At 47.7% G+C, this 17,008-nt stretch overlaps 1 protein-coding gene and 1 pseudogene across 1 annotated transcript in view; one reads left to right on the top strand and one right to left on the bottom strand.

The window, feature by feature from the left end:
• Window positions 1-337: 337 nt before the first annotated feature.
• The window catches only part of RRP12 (ribosomal RNA processing 12 homolog), a 43,261-nt gene continuing 26,590 nt past the window's right edge, over window positions 338-17,008 (top strand). Inside the window, exons 1-9 of the mRNA XM_035268655.3 lie at window positions 338-585; window positions 1,137-1,366; window positions 6,386-6,469; window positions 8,949-9,025; window positions 12,515-12,620; window positions 12,824-12,940; window positions 14,370-14,508; window positions 14,619-14,746; window positions 16,653-16,751. Coding sequence (XP_035124546.1) covers window positions 447-585; window positions 1,137-1,366; window positions 6,386-6,469; window positions 8,949-9,025; window positions 12,515-12,620; window positions 12,824-12,940; window positions 14,370-14,508; window positions 14,619-14,746; window positions 16,653-16,751 — 1,119 coding nt within the window. The 5' untranslated portion in view covers window positions 338-446. The remainder of the gene's footprint in view (window positions 586-1,136; window positions 1,367-6,385; window positions 6,470-8,948; window positions 9,026-12,514; window positions 12,621-12,823; window positions 12,941-14,369; window positions 14,509-14,618; window positions 14,747-16,652; window positions 16,752-17,008) is intronic.
• On the bottom strand, window positions 4,370-6,046 carry LOC108594174 (thioredoxin pseudogene; annotated as a pseudogene).

Here is a 17,008-nt window from a genome sequence, read left to right as displayed (position 1 = left end):
GGTTTCAACATATTGACCAGGATGGTCTCGATCTCTTGACCTCGTGATCCACCCGCCTCGGCCTCCGAAAGTGCTGGGATTACAGGCTTGGGCCACCGCGCCCGGCCATTAACTCCAGTTTTTTAAGGCTCACTCACTCCTGTGGTCCTGAAACCTGGTCCAGGCTGGAGTAAGAAGCCCAGAGAACCCGTAACAACCTAACGTCCTCCGTAGCAACGGATCTCCTTGGAGCTCCCCCAAATCCAAAACCAGGAGGAGGAGGAGGAGGAGGAGGAGGCGTAAAACCGGATGTTGATTGCTTTACCATAGTAATAGGCACGAATCCGGAAGTGACGCCAGAAGAAGAGGAAGTGAAGGGTACAGGGTATCCACGTGGGTTCTGAGCGTGTTTCTAAGTACCTGGGAACTGGTCCTTTAGGTTCACTCCCAGCCACGGCTTAGTCAATATGGGTCGCTCGGGGAAGTTGCCCTCTGGTGTCTCAGCTAAATTGAAGCGCTGGAAGAAAGGCCACAGCAGCGACAGCAACCCCGTCATCTGCCGCCACCGCCAGGCCGCCCGCAGCCGCTTCTTCAGCCGGCCGTCAGGTAGCTGGATTGGGACCCGAGCGCAGCCGTCGGTGGGGTTCCGGGCACACCTGGGTCCAGATGAGTCTGGGGCCTCTGGGAGAGTCCGGGGCCAGGCACTGGAACTTCCATTTCTTAGGATGTCGGATCTGGAGCTCGCTCTGAAGGGCAACCGTACCAATTTAGCAGATATATGGAAACTGAGGTCCGCAGTAGGGAAATGTCTTGTGTAAGGTACTGCAGGTGTCAGAGTTGGGACTCATGGCTGTAATGAACCTTGGATGGCTCTTTATAGACCGCATTCACCTTCATTTATTTTCTAGGTTCTCTGAATGTAGTTCCAGCTGATTCCCACTGGCGTTTATGCCATTGCTACAGGGAAGCGGAAACTTTTACACGGAGGATTCCCTTTCTCCTTGGGTTTTCAAGTTTTAGGCATGCAATGGGTTTATGAGGCAGAATTCAGCCTCTCGGGTTGGAGTCTTGGGCTGGGATCGTTTGTTTCCCTGGGGTTGTTCTGTTCTCTTGACCAAAAGGAGGCTTGGGCCTTATCTTGTGCCTCTGGCTCTCAGGAAGGAGTGACCTGACAGTCGATGCTGTGAAGTTACATAATGAGCTGCAGTCAGGGTCCTTGCGCCTGGGCAAAAGGGAAGCCCCTGAGACGCCCATGGAAGAAGAGGCGGAGCTGGCTGTCACCGAGAAGTCCTCAGGTACCTTCCTGAGTGGCCTTTCCGACTGCACAAACGTCACCTTCAGCAAAGTGCAGCGCTTCTGGGAGTCCAACTCGGCTGCCCACAAGGAGGTAGGGGCGAGGGTCAGGAGGACCATGGAACGGTGAGGAGGGGCCAACTCATGCCTTTTCTTCAGCTCTGGCTGACTGGTCTCCCGTGACAACAGCTGGTATTTCTGGATGATGTGTCATTTCTCTTCTCTTTATGTTCCCTCCTAGGGCGGGTTCCACGTGATGCTTTTTTTTAAGATGGGGTTTCACCATGTTGGTCAGGCTGGTCTTGAACTCCCGACCTCAGCCTCCAAAGTGTTTGGATTACAGGCATGAGCCACCGTGCCCAGCCCACTTGATGCTTTTTATAAGAACATCTCCCCTGCTGAAGTGTAAAGTACTTGAGGGTAGAAATATTTTCCAAAAATTTCTCTCCTCAGCTTTACCTAACACAGTACTTTGTACAGAGAGTTTTTTCAATAAGCATATGTTGAGTTAATAAATGCCCAGTAACAGTGATTAGGAAACGTTTTATCTAGCAAGAACTAAATTTTATTTACTTTTATTATGTTATCTATACTTTAAAGTTATGTATATTTTTTGTTATTGAAATAAAAAAGTAAAAATTCTAAATACTAAAATGATAGAAGAAGAATAAAATGTGATGGTTGTTCCCCCAACTTGAGTCTTTCACAGTAGCTACTGTTAATGTGTCATGGTCTGTCTTCCTGGACCAGCTCTGTCCAATAGTAATCTTAATTCAAGCCACATATGTAATTAAAAATTGTGGTTTTTTTTTTTGAGACAGAGTTTCGCTCTTGTTACCCAGGCTGGAGTACAATGGCGTGATCTCGGCTCACTGCAACCTCCACCTCCTGGGTTCAAGATTCTCCTGTCTCAGCCTCCCAAGTAGCTGGGATTATAGGCATGCACCACCATGCTTGGCTAGTTTTTTTTGTATTTTTAGTAGAGATGGGGTTTCTCCATGTTGGCCAGGCTGGTCTCAAAATCCTGACCTCAGGTGACCCCCAAAGGCGTGAGCCACTGCTACTGGCCTAATTTAAAAATTTTTAGTAGCCATATTAAAAACTTAAACAGGTAAAATTAATCTTAACAGTATACTTTATTTACCTCAGTATCTTTTTTTCTTGTTTTGTGTGTGTGTTTTGGAGACGGAGTCTCACTCTGTCACCAAGGCTGGAGTGCGCAATCTCGGCTCTGCCTCCTGGGTTCAAGCGGTTCTCTTGCCTCAGCCTTCTGAGTAGCTGGGACTACAAGCACCCAGCTAATTTTTTGTATTTTTAGTAGAAATGAAGTTTCACCATGTTGGCTAGGACAGTCTTGATCTCTTGACCTCATGATCCACCTGCCTTGGACTCCCAAAGTGCTGGGATTACAGGTGTGAGCCACCACGCCTGGCCTTAACTCAGTATCTTTAAAATATTACCGTTTCAATGTATAATCAATATATTTCACTACAGCATTATTTTTATGATAGGAAGTCTTCAAAATCTAGTGTATAATTTACCCATATACCTCTACTTAGATGCTAAATTTTTTTTTTTTTTGAGACAGAGTCTCGCTCTGTTGCCCAGACTGGAGTGCAGTGGTGTGATCTCAGCTCACTGCAACCTTTGCCTTCCAGGTTCAAGCAGTTCTCTGCCTCAGCCTCTTGAGTAGCTGGGATTACAGGCGCTTGCCACCACGCCTGATTTAGTTTTTTGTATTTTTAGTAGAGACAGGGTTTCACTGTCTTGGCCAGGCTGGTCTTGAACTTGCTGTCTCGTGATCCACCCACCTCAGCCTCCCAGAGTGCTGGGATTATAGGCATGAGCCATCGCTCCCGGCCTAGATGTTAAATTTTCATTGGAAATACTTGATTTTAATGTATTTAGAGTTCATGACATTTATCATTGCACAAGTAGATTTGCCTGCTATGAATTACTACAAACCTATTCACCAGGTTGTTACAAATATATGTTTCCTAGTAAATAGATGAAGTGTTTTAAATTATGAGTAATTAAAATTTAAAAATTAAATTTTTAGGCCGGGCATGGCAGTGGCTCATGCCTATAATCCCAGCATTTTGGGAGGCTGAGGCGGGTGGATCACAAGGTCAACAGATCGAGACCATCCTGGTCAATAAGGTGAAACCCTGTCTCTACTAAAAATACAAAAATTAGCTGGGCATGGTGGTGTGCGCCTGTAGTCCCAGCTACTCGGGAGGCTGAGGCAGGAGAATTGCTTGAACCCAGAAGGCAGAGGTTGCGGTGAGCCAAGATCGTGCCATTGCACTCCAGTCTGAGTAACAGCAGCAAAACTCCATCTCAAAAAAAAAACACACACACAAAAAAAATTTAATTTTCAGGCAGGTCACAGTGGCTCACACCTGTAATCCCAGTACTTTGGGAGGCCGAGGTGAGCAGATGACTTGAGGTCAGGAGTTTGAGACCAGCCTGGCCAGCATGGTGAAAACCTGTCTCTACTGAAAAATTAGCCTGTCATGGTGGCATGCACCTGTAATCCCAGCTACTTGAGAAGCTGAGGCTTGAGGATTGCTTGAACCCTGGAGGCAGAGGTGGCAGTGAACCAAGATTGCACTACTTTAATCCAGCCTGGGTAACAGAGCAAGACTCGGTCTCAAAAAAAAAAAAGGCCGGGCGCAGTGGCTCATGCGTATAATCCCAGCACTTTGGGAGGCTGAGGGTGCAGTGGCTCATGCCTATAATCCCAGCACTTTGGGAGGCCGAGGCGGGTGGATCACGAGGTCAAGAGATCGAGACCATCCTGGTCAACAAGGTGAAACCCCGTCTCTACTAAAAATACAAAAAAATTTAGCTGGGCATGGTGGCACACGCCTGTGTCCCAGCTACTCGGGAGGCTGAGGCAGGGGAATTGCCTGAACTCAGGAGGCAGAGGTTGCGGTGAGCCAAGATCGCGCCATTGCACTCCAGCCTGGGTAACAAGAGCAAAACTCCGTCTCAAAAAAAAAGAAAAAAGAAATAAAAGAAAAGAAAATGTTTTTTTATTTTTAAGTGTGTGAATTAATGATTTATTGTCACTCAGATGACAATTGGATTTGTAGTCTTTATACTTTACATTTTTTGTAAATTAAAAACAAGACAAGTTTTAAATAGCCACTGCTGGTTATGTTTTCAGAAAACATGATTAGACTAATTCATTAATGGTGGCTTCAAGCTTTTCCTTATTGGCTCCAGAAAATTCACCCACCTTTTGTCCCTTCTTAAAAAACTGGAATGTTGGCATGCATTTGACTTCACACTCTGAAGCAACATCCTGACAGTCATCCACATCTACTTCAAGGAATCCCACACTGGAATATTTTTCAGAGAGGGAATTAAAAAAAGGCTTGATCATTTTGCAAGGCCCATACCACGTGGCTGAGAAGTCAACTACTACAAGTTTATCACCTGCGGCATCCATGGCTTCCTGAAAAGCATCCTTGCTGTCGATCTGCTTGCCATCTTGGCTGCTAGGGTCTGACGAGCAGTTAGAACCGATGGAAACTGATCCAAAGCACTGAACCGAGCCACGAAAAGAAAATATTTTTTATACCCATTTTGTTATTTAGGTCTACCAAAATGTGATTAGTTTCTTTTCTTTTTTTCTTTTTTTTTTTTAAGACAAAGTCTCACTCTGTCACTCAGGTTGGAGTGCAGGAGCTGATCAGCGCCCCCAAGTAGCTGGGATTCCAGGGGAGTACTACCATGCCCAGCTAATTTTTGTATTTTTTATAGAGGCGCGATTTGCCATATAGCCCAGACGGGTCTCAAACTCCTGGGCTCAAGGGATCTGCCCACCTCAGCCTCCCAAAGTGCTGGGATTACCGGGCGTGAGCCACTGTGCCCCTGCCTGATTAGTTTATTTTCTATCCACTGTTCTGCAACTTTTTCTCCACTGAACAGTATTAAAAGTTAATATATAGTTGTTCTCATTCTTTTGAATAACACACTATTTAAATCTTTCATTATTTATTGTATAATGATACAGTCAGGTCTTCATATCTGCAGGTTCTCCATCTGCAGATTCAACCAAGAGTGGATTAAAAATCTTTTTTTTTGAGATGGAGTCTCGCCCTGTTGCCCAGGCTGGAGTGCAGTAGCATGATCTCCACTCACTGCAACCTCCGACTCGTTGGTTCAAGCGATTCTCCTGCATCAGCCTCCCGAGTAGCTGGGATTACAGGCATGTGCCACCAGGCCCAGCTAATTTTTTTATTTTTAGTTGAGGCAGGGTTTCACCATGTTGGCCAGGATGGTCTTGATCTCCTGACCTCATGATCTGCCCGCCTCGGCCTCCCAAAATGCTGGGATTACAAGCATGAGCCAATGTGCCTGGCGAAAATAATACACCAGGTAAGGTGGCTCACACCTGTAATCCAAGCACTTGAGGAGGGCGGATCACTTGAGGCCAGGAGTTCAAGACCAGCTTGGTCACATGGTCCTGAACTCTATTCTAGAAATAGAAAAATTAGCTGGGCATGGTGGTAAACACCTGTAATCTCAGCTACTTGGGAGGCTGAGGCAGGAGAATTGGCTTGAACCCAGAAGCAGAGGTTGCAGTGAGCTGAGATCATGCCACTGCACTGTAGCATGGGTGACAGAGTGAGACACTGTCTCAAAAAGAACACAAAGTATATGGGAGGATATATATAGGTTATGCACAAATACTACAGCATTTTATATAAGGGACCTGAACATGCTCAGGTTTTGGTACCTTCAGGGGTCCTGGAACCAACATCCCCCTGGATAACTGCAGAACATTATTAATCTCCTGGTGATGGCTGGTTGACCATTCTAATTTGTTGCTGCCGTGAATATCCTTGTACATAAATATTTGCAGACTCATCATGCAGATATTTCTACAGGGATAGTGTCCTCATGGTGGAATTTCAGCAAGCATTTTCTGAGTTGTCTTACTTGCTAGGCCCCTGGTATATACCCAGGCTCTCAATGTTGCATATCTTGTCTGTCTCTGGGCTTTACCTGGAGACTAATCTGTGAAGGAGCAAGGAAAGGAGGCTCCCCTGGGGTGGGGTTAGGTCTCAAATAGTCACAGTGCTTTCTCCCTCCTGTGCAGATCTGTGCTGTTCTGGCTGCTGTCACTGAGGTGATTCGCTCCCAGGGAGGGAAGGAGACGGAGACCGAGTACTTTGCTGCTCTGGTGAGTGGGTGCCACTTGAGGGTGGGTATTCAGAGCAGCAGGTTATGCAAGATTTAGAGAGAGGATGAGTGCCCCTGGCCTGTGGTATTAGAGAAGGATGCCCTTGACCAGGTGAAAGTGTTTAAGTTATTCTCAGGTGGCTTAGAAAGGTTGGAGTGGTATTTGCTGCATTTCTGTTTTCTCTTTCTTTTCTTTCTTTTTTTTTTTTGAGATGGAGTTTCACTCTTGTTACCCAGGCTGGAGTGCAATGGCGCGATCTCAGCTCACTGCAACCTCCACCTCCTGGGTTCAAGCAATTCTCCTGCCTCAGCCTCCCGAGTAGCTGGGACTACAAGCGCACTTGTAGAGACGGAGTTTCACCATGTTGACCAGGATGGTCTCGATCTCTTGACCTCGTGATCCACCCTCCTCGGCCTCCCAAAGTGCTGGGATTATAGGCATGAGCCACCGCCCCTGGCCTCTTTCCTTTCCTTTCCTTTTCTTTTTCCTTTCCTTTTCCTTTCCCCTCCCTCCCTCCCTCCCTTCCTTCCTTCCTTCCCTCCCTCCCTCCCCTCTGCTCCTCCCTCCCTCCCCTCCCCTCCCCTCCCCTCCCCCCTCTTTTTTGAGATGGAGTCTCACTCTGTCACCCAGACTGGAGTTGTCCATGCTGGTTTCAAATTCCTGGGCTCAAACAGTCTTGTCCTCCTGCGGGCCTCCCACAGTGTTGGGATTACAGGTGTGAGCCACTGCAACTGGCTACTTACTACTTTCGCACTGTTGTCCCGGCTGGAGTGCAATGGCACAATCTTGGCTCACTGCAACCTCCGCCTCCCAGGTTCATGCGATTCTTCTGCCTCAACCTCCCGAGTAGCTAGGACTACAGGTGCACACCACCAAACCCAGCTATTTTTTTTTTTTTTGAGACGGAGTTTCACTCTTGTTACCCAGGCTGGAGTGCAATGGCTTGATCTTGGCTCACCACAACCTCCGTCTCCTGGGTTCAGGTAATTCTCCTGCCTCATCCTCCTGAGTAGCTGGGATTACAGGCACACGCCACCGTGCCCAGCTAATTTTTTGTATTTTTAGTAGAGACGGGGTTTCACCACATTGACCAGGATGGTCTCGATCTCTTGACCTCATGATCCACCTGCCTCGGTCTCCCAAAGTGCTGGGATTACAGGCGTGAGCCACCGCGCCCTGCGGTTTTTACATTTTTAGTAGATAGGGGGTTTCACCATGTTGGCCAGGCGGATCTCGAACTCCTAACCTCAGGTCATCCACCCACCAGCCTCCCAAAGGGCTGGGATTACAGGTGTGAGCCAGCATGCCTGGCCTACTTATTACATTAAATATGTATGTGTATGGGTATATGTATATATAATTTTTATTTTATTTTTGGGCTTTTTGTTGTTTTGTTTTGGAGACAGGGCCTCTGTCACCCAGGCTGGAGTGCAGTGATGTGATCATGGGTCACTGCAGCCTCTACCTCCTGTGTTCAAGTGATTATTGTGCCTTAGCCTCCTGAATAGTCAGGATTACAGACTTGTGCCACCACGCCCAGTGAATTTTTGTATTTTTAGTAGAGATGGAGTTCCGCCATGTTGCCCAGGCTGGTCTTGAGCTCTTGGACTGAAGCAGTTCTCCCACTTTGGCCTCCCAAAGTGCTGGGATTACAGGCATGAGCCACCATGTCCAGCCCAGTTATTACATTTTTTAAGAATTTTAAAACACACACGAAAAGATAATACAACAGAGACCATATGTGCATGCAAAGCTGAAAATATTTACTCTCTGGTCCTTCATAGAAAAAGTTTGTAAACTTCTGCTCTAGAATGATGAAATAAATTAGATGGCTATATATGGTTTTTGGCCGGATATGGTGACTTGTGCCTTTAATCCTAGGACTTTGGAAGGCCAAGGTGGGAGGAGTCCTTGAAGCTAGGAGTTTGACACCAGCCTGGGCAATACAGTGAGACCCTGTCTCCACAAAAAATAAAATAATTAGCAAAGCTTTGTGGCACATGTCTGTAATTCTGGCTGCTTGGGAGGCTGATGTGGGAGGATCTCTTGGGCTTTGGAGTTGAAGGTTACAGTGAGCTATGATCATAGCACTATACTCCAACTTGGGAGTACAGTGTCTCTTGAGACCCTGTCTCTCAAAAAAACTATCTCTCTATCAATCTTTGTATATATATATGGACATATACATATATATAGTTTGAATTATGTGTCAGGCAGTATTATATATAAATTCAATTAAACATCACAACAACTTATAAGGTATGTAGCATTACTATCCCTACTTTACAAAGGAAGAAACTGAGGCATAGATAGGTTAAATTACTATCCCAGAGCCACATAGTGACAGAGCCAGGATTTGAACCTCAGATACTGTGGTTCTTGGTCATAACTGTTCTGCTGGGCACATGTTCCCCCACTCTCTTTCCTGCTACTCAGTATAAGGTTTTATCAATTCACACCCCCTTGATCTGGCCCTCAGATGACAACAATGGAAGCAGTGGAGTCCCCGGAGTCCCTGGCTGCCGTTGCTTACCTGCTGAACCTCGTCCTGAAGCGGTGAGTTCTGCCTCCTGTTTGAACACCAAGGCTTTTCGTGGAGGGGAGAAGGGAATGTGGACAGGAGAAACAGAATCAGGGAATTGTCTTTAAAAAGCTCCTTGCTCTTCATGGATGTTGCCTAGAGGTATGCAGAATGGGCCAGCAGGTGACATACCATTGTAGGCCTCTAACAAGAAACCTCTAACTAAACTAAGATGTCCCAAACCCCTGGTAATAGAATCGTTTACCTTTATACCAAGAAGGTTGAAAAGCACCAAAATCTTCACATGGTGCGTTCCCAGGCAGACTTTCAGGAGTTCATGCTGTGAGACCTAAAGATCTTTTTTTTTTAATCTTTTTGAGATGGAGTTTCGCTCTTGTTACCCAGGCTGGAGTGCAATGGCATGATCTCGGCTCACCGCAACCTCCACCTCCTGGGTTCAGGCAATTCTCCTGCCTCAGCCTCCTGAGTAGCTGGGACTACAGGCACGCACCACCATGCCCAGCTAATTTTTTATATTTTTAGTAGAGACGGGGTTTCACCTTGTTGACCAGGATGGTCTCGATCTCTTGACCTCGTGATCCACCTGCCTCGGCCTCCCAAAGTGCTGGGATTACAGGCGTGAGCCACCGTGCCCGGCCCTAAAAATACAAAAATTATCTGGAAAGTCTGGGCACGGTGGCTCACACCTGTAATCCCAGCATTTTGGGAGGTTGAGGTGGGTGGATCACCTGAGGTCAGGAGTTCAAGACCAGCCTGACCAACATGGAGAAACCCTATCTTTACTAAAAATACAAAATTAGCTGGGCATGGTGGCACATGCCTGTAATCCCAGCTACTTGGGAGGCTAAGGCAGGAGAATTGCTTGAACCCAGGAAGGTGGAGGTTACGGTTAGCCAAGATCATGCCATTGTACTCTAGCCTGGGCAACAAGAGTGAAACTCCATCTCAAAAAAAATAAAATGAAAAGAAACTTTTTTGGCTGGGCGCCATGGCTCACGCCTATAATACCAGCACTTTGGGAGGCCAAGGTGGGTGGATCACAAGGTCATAAGATCAAGAACATCCTGACCAACATGGTGAAACCTCATCTCTACTAAAAATACAGAAATTAGGTGGGCAGGCTGTGCACAGTGGCTCTCACCGGTAGTCCTAACACTTTGGGAGGCTGAGGTAGGCGGATCACCTGAGGTCAGGAGTTTAAGACCAGCCTGGCCAACATGGTAAAACCCCATCTCTACTAAAAACACAAAAATTAGTCAGCTGTGGTGGCGGGCTCCTATAATTCCAGCTACTTGGGAGGCTGAGGCAGGAGAATATCTTGAACCCAGGAGGCAGAGGTTGCAGTGAGCTGAGATCACACCACTGCACTCCAGGCTGGTGACACAGTGAGACTCTGTCTCTAAAAAAAAAAGAAAAAGTTTCATTTTTCTTTTTCTTTTTTTTCTTTTTTTTTTTTTTTGAGATGGAGTTTCGCTCTTGTTACCCAGGCTGGAGTGCAATAGCGCGATCTCAGCTCACTGCAACCTCTGCCTCCTGAGTTCAAGAAATTCTCCCGCCTCAGCCTCCTGAGTAACTGGGATTCCAGGCACGCCCCATCATGCCCAGCTAATTTTTTGTATTTTTAGTAGAGACGGGTTTTCACCATGTTGACCAGGATGGTCTTGATATCTTGACCTCATGATCCACCCGCTTGGCCTCCCAAAGTGCTGGGATTACAGGCTTGAGCCACCGCACTCGGCCATTTCTTTTTTTTTTTTGCTCTTGTTAACCCAGGCTGGAGTGCAATGGCATGATCTCGGCTCACTGCAACCTCTGCCTTCTGGGTTCAAGCAATTCTCCTGCCTCAGCCTCCAGAGTAGCTAGGACTACAGGTGTGCACCACCATGCCCAACTAATTTTTGTATTTTTAGTAGAGACGGGGTTTCACCTTCTTGACCAGGATGGTCTCGATCTCTTCACCTCGTGATCCACCCGCCTTGGCCTCCCAAAGTGCTGGGATTATAGGCATGAGCCACCGCCCCCGCCCAAAAATAAAACTTTTTCGAATAATAAAAATCAAAAGTCATGGCCGGGTACTATGGCTCACACCTGTAATCCCAGCTCTTTGGGAGGCTGAGGCAGGAGGATTGCTTATGGCCAGGAGTTTGAGACCAGCCTGGCCAACACAGTGAAACCCAGTCTGTACTAAAAATACAAAATTAGCTGGGTGTGGTGGTGCATGCCTATAATTCCAGCCACTCGGGAGGCTGAGGCACGAGAATCACTTGAACCCAGGAGGTGAAGGTTGCAGTGAGCCAAGATCAAGGCATTGTACTCCAGCCTGGGCAACAGAATGAGACTCCATCTCAAAAGAACAAAAAAATAAAAATAAAAAATAAAGTGTTTAAACAAACAAACAAAAAAACCTCGATTCTTTACTATGAAAAAGTTCTTGAGCTTGGTTGCATGACAATGTGAGTTTGCTTGGCTGGCTGTGGTGATGTACACCTATAATCCCAGCCCTTTGGGAAGCTGATGCAGGTGGATTGCTTGAACTCAGGAGTTCAAAAGCAGCCTGGGCAATATGGCAAAACCCCATCTTTACCAAAAAAAAATGCAAAAATGAGCCAGGTGTGTTGGCATGCACCTGTAGTCCCAGCTACTTGGGAAGTAGAGGTTGCAGTGAGCCGAGATTGCGCCACCACTCTCCAGCTTGGGTGATGAGTAAGACCCTGTCTCCAAAACAACAGCAACAAAAAACACAACATGAATATATTTAACAGTACTGAATGATATACCTAAAAAGTGGTTAAAATCATGTTTTCTCTTATGTGTATTTTACAACAATTTGAAATTTATTTATTTTTGAGACAGAGTTATGCTCTAATACCTAATTTTCTTTTTTTTTTTTTTCACCTGGGTGCAGGTGGGGTGAGGCCACAAAGGGCATCAGCCCCTAATTTTCATATTTTTAGTAGAGACTGGGTTTCAACTTGTTGGTCAGGCTGGTCTTGAACTCCTGATCTCAGGTGATCTACCTGCCTTAGCCTCCCAAAGTTTTGGGATTACAGATGTAAGCCACTGCACCTGGCCAGAAATTTTAAAATATAATTTAAAAGATAGTTGTGTATTAGGTGGCATTCTACAAAATAAGGCCCTGGGTGGCTTGGGTCATTATACCAGGGAGTGTGGGTGTTGGCCCCAGGAGGGGCATCCCTGGAGCAGTGAGTGGCAGAGGGAGGAGAGGGGATATTGGCCAGGGCTGTCTGGAGACCTGCAGGGGAGGTGGAAAGAGGATTCGTGTGAGTTCAGGAGCAGGTAGTGGGAAGGTGAGGGAGGTGGGTAGCGTGGGTGGAAAACACACTGAGCTGGCTGGTAGGCGAGTGCCTGTCCAAGTGAGTGCTCACTTGCTGAGTGACTGTGCCACCAGCAACCCTTGCTCCGTCCTCCTTAGTACTACAAGGGGCTGTACCAGCTGCTCTTCTGGTACCGTCTGGGGTGACTGTCTCTGTTCTTCCCCACAGTGTTCCCAGCCCTGTGCTCATTAAGAAGTTCTCTGATACCTCCAAAGCCTTCATGGATATCATGTCAGCCCAGGCCAGCAGCGGCTCCACCTCTGTCCTCCGATGGGTTAGTGTCTGGGATTTAGTTTCTCATCTGGCGTCTCCCAGGGCCTGCCTGATTTGGTGACTCTTGGATATTCCCTGAGAGGGGTTTAGGCACCCTGGGGACCCCAGACAGATCCCTTTGGGATTTTTTGGAGTCGGTGAGAACCTGGGCTCTTCCCTCCTGGCCAAGGCTGGTGGCACTGAGGGACTCTGATTTTCTTCCAGGTTTTGTCCTGCCTGGCCACCCTTCTGCGGAAGCAAGACCTGGAGACGTGGGGCTACCCCATGACCCTTCAGGTGTACCATGGGCTGCTAAGCTTCACAGTGCATCCCAAGCCCAAGGTGAGACTGCTAGATCCACAGAAAATGGGGCAAGGGGACAGCCACCGCCCAGCCCAGCACAGCCCAGCCTTGGCTAGCTGAGTGGCATTGGGGAGCTTGCCCTGAGTATTGGCTTCTGCTCTCTGCCTCTGAGGCATCATGCATTTAGATCCAGAAGGCAGCCTCCTCTAGGAGGCTGTTAACTGTTAGCCCCATCTGAGTCTCTGGTGCTTTGTCAGTCATTGCCCTGTTGACACAGACTCTCCCCATGTGACTGTTCACCTCAGCAGGGAGGGCAGCATAGTCAGGGGAGTCACCCAGACCTGAGTTGGATCCCGAATTTACTGTTTGAGGTGTGAGCTTGGCAAGTTACTTAATGTCTCTGAGCCTCAGCTTCCTGACTGTTAATTGGCCAGGTATCGTGGCTCACACCTGTAATCTCTTTGGGAGGCCAAGGTGGGAGGATCATTTGAGGTCAGGAGTTTGAAACCAGCCTTGCTAACATAGTGAAACCCCATCTCTATCGAAAATATAAAAATTAGCCAGGCATGGTGGCAGGCACTTGTAATCCTAGCTACTCAGGAGGCTGAGGCAGGAGAATCACTTGAACCCGGGAGGCGGAGGTTGCAGTGAGCCAAGATCACACGATTGCACTCCAGCCTGGGCCACCGAGTGAGACTGCATCTCAAAAAAAAAAGATAGTTATATCAACTTTGCTAAGCAGAGTTGTGGGGAGACTCCAGTGTTCCCCACAGGCCTAGTGCAGTTCCTGGCTTAAGACAGGTGCTTGGTAAGTGGTGGTTCTCCACTGTTTCCTCTGGAAATTTAGGGCAGGAGGCAATAACAATAACAGTCATGTGATCACTCCTAGTGCTCAGCACTGTCAGACCAGATGGTCTCGTGCCTCCTTCCCTCGGTGCTCACTTGACCTTTTCCTCACCTTCACTACGGTGACACTTTCCTGACCACCATATAAAAAGTGGCAGCCCCTGCTTTGTTGTCTGCACAGTATTTTTTACCTTCTGCTGTGTATTTGTTTCTTTTCTACCTCCTGGCTAGAAGGTGAGTTGCCTGCTATTCACTGCCAGTTTGCCAGGACCTAGAACAGTGCCTGGCTTGGTGGACACTCAGTGTTTGCCAGATGATTGGGTGAATGAAGAAATCCCTGTTTAAAGATGATACTGAAACTCAGAAATTAAGTAGTTGGGCTTGCTCAAAGCCATTTGGTGACTTAGTTGTAGAGCAGGGGTTTGAACCGGGGTTTGTCCTGCTTCACAGCTCAGGATTCTGTACTTGTGAAGGCCCTGGTGTAGCACTGGATCTGTAGTAGTCAGATCATCATTGGATCTATATGTTCAGCCATAGCTTGTTGGTTGGTGATGGTGCTGGACACCCAGGATGCTGGTGGAATGCTGATCTGGCCTTGTCCCCTGCTTTCCTTGCCCCTCAGATCCGGAAGACTGCCCAGCATGGAGTATGCTCAGTTCTCAAAGGCAGTGAATTCATGTTTGGAGAAAAGGCCCCTGCCTATCATCCTGCTGCTGTTTCCACTGCTAAGTTCTGTATTCAGGAGATTGAGAAGTCTGGAGGTGGGGAAGCCAAATGGAGGGCAGGTGGATGGGAGGCCGTGGCTCGCAGAGCACGACAGGGCCTGTTGCAGGGAGGCGGCTGGTGTCTCAATTCCCCTTATGTCTACCAGGCTCCAAGGAGGCCACCACCACGCTGCACATGCTGACGCTGCTGAAGGACCTGCTGCCCTGCTTCCCAGAAGGCCTGGTGAAGAACTGCAGTGAGACTCTCCTCAGGGTCATGACCTTGAGCCATGTGGTGAGTGCAGGCCCAAGAACTGGAGAAAGGGGGGTCGACAGTGGTGGCATTTGGGGAACTCGCTGGTCAGTCAAAAAGCAGGGCCTGGGGTCTCCCTCCCTGGCTGTGTTCTTAGCTAAAACCAAGGGTACCACATCAATCTGTGGTATTTGGCTGGGCCAGGCCATATCAGGGTCAGTCATTGCCCTGATGACACAGACTCTCCCCATGTGACTGTTCACCTCAGCAGGGAGGGCAGCATAGTCAGGGAAGCTTCCCTTCCAGTTGGAAGCTGATCTCAGAGATCAGGTCACAGTCAGGGTGATCTGTAGTGGGCTGGTACACCCTCCCTCTGCCCCGGCTCTATGTACCCTCTACCAGTTGTTTTTTTTTTAGCAGCTTTAAAGACACATGAAAAATGATTCCCTGTATTTCCACCATTTCTAGCACAATTCTCTAAATCTTTATTCCGTCAGCCCTCTGTATGTGTGGGTCCCACCGCCATAAATTCAGCCAACTTTGGATTGAAAATGTTTGGGAGCTGGGCATGATCGCACATGCCTGTAGTCCCAGCTACTTGAGTGGTGGAAGTGGGAGGATTGCTTGGGCCCAGTAGGTCGAGGCTGCAGTGAGCCATGGTCATGCCACTGCACTCCAGCCTGGGCAACAGAGCAAGAACGCTGTGTAAAAAAAAAAAGAATAGAAAAAGAAAAGAAAATATTTGGGGAAAAGAAAATGGTTGGTTGCTTCTGTACTGAACATGTAGTTTTTTTCCTTGTCGTTATTCCCTAGGCAACAGAGTGTAGCAGCTATTTACATAGCTTTTATATTGTATTATGTATTATAAGTAATCCAGGTGAGTTAAAGTATATGGGAGGATACGTGTAGGTTATATACAAATACTGTACCATTTTATATAGGGACCTGAGCATTGGTAGATTGTTCTGTCCATGTTGGGGGGGTCCTGGAACCAACGCCCTGCAGATACTCCCGCCAATTCACTGTGGATTCTCCTTAGTGTTTATTTACATACATACCTTTAAAATTGTGGAATGTAAATAACATAATCATTGTTTAAAAGGAAAAAACGATTCAGAAGTATATAAAGTAAAAATCTCCTTCTCCAAATCCTGTTTCCTAAGGTAGACAATGCGAATAACTTCCTGGGTATCCTTTATTTTTTGAGACGGAGTTTCGCTCTTGTTACCCAGGCTGCAGTGCAATGGCGCGATCTCGGCTCACCGCAACCTCCGCCTCCTGGGTTCAGGCAATTCTCCCGCCTCAGCCTCCTGAGTAGCTGGGATTACAGGCACGCGCCACCATGCCCAGCTAATTTTTTGTATTTTTAGTAGAGACGGGGTTTCACCATGTTGACCAGGTGGTCTCGATCTCTTGACCTTGTGATCCACCCACCTCAGCCTCCCAAAGTCCTGGGATTACAGGCCTGAGCCACCTCGCCCGGCCATTCTGGGTATCCTTTCAGACATTTTCTCTTTGGATAAGCACACATACATGAAAACACATGCAAAGGCCAGGTGAAGTTCACGCCTATAAACAGCACTTGGGAGGCCGAGGCGGGAGGCAAGGAACTTGAGACCAGCCTAGATGACATAGTGAGACTCTGTCTTTACAAAAATTGAAAAATTAGCCAGGCACAGTGGCATCAAACCATTTATAGCCTGCTTTTTTTGGCTGTTATGTTAAAACATTTTGTTAATATTTCTGTCTTTAAAGTCATTTAAAGCTTTTTCAGTGGCTTCCATGTCTTACTAAGGTAATAGTCCTCAGAGTGTCTATGTGTGGGGGGCATATGTGAGGTTCAGGGGGCTCTCAACTCCCTAGCACACGGGGTAGAGTGGAATGTTGAGGGGTCCAGGGTCAGCCATGGACTTTGCAGTTCCTTTCTAAGCCTGTGTGTCCCCTCCAGCTGGTGACAGCCTGTGCCATGCAGGCCTTTCACAGCCTCTTCCACGCCAGGCCTGGCCTGAGCACCCTGTCAGCAGAGCTCAACGCCCAGATCATCACGGTGAGGCCTGTTGGTGGGGTGAGGGGCATTGCGGGGGCATCCCTTGGGAGGCTGGGGGCACTGGCCCTGCGCCTTTTCTACAGAGTGAGGTTGGCTAGGCTGGGGTGTCCCAGTGGAGGTGGCCAGTAGAAATGGAAGATTAGAGTCCAGCCACCAAATCCGCATCAGTGTCCCCAGGAGCTGGGACCCTGTCCCTTGACCTAGTTAACTTTAATGAAATGTTTCAGCATGATCTCGTGGTGCTCACAGATACCTTG

This window comes from Callithrix jacchus, chromosome 12, assembly GCF_049354715.1.
Source record: "Callithrix jacchus isolate 240 chromosome 12, calJac240_pri, whole genome shotgun sequence".
Taxonomy (NCBI): Eukaryota; Metazoa; Chordata; class Mammalia; order Primates; family Cebidae; genus Callithrix; species Callithrix jacchus.
This window is presented reverse-complemented; position numbering and strand designations above follow the sequence as displayed.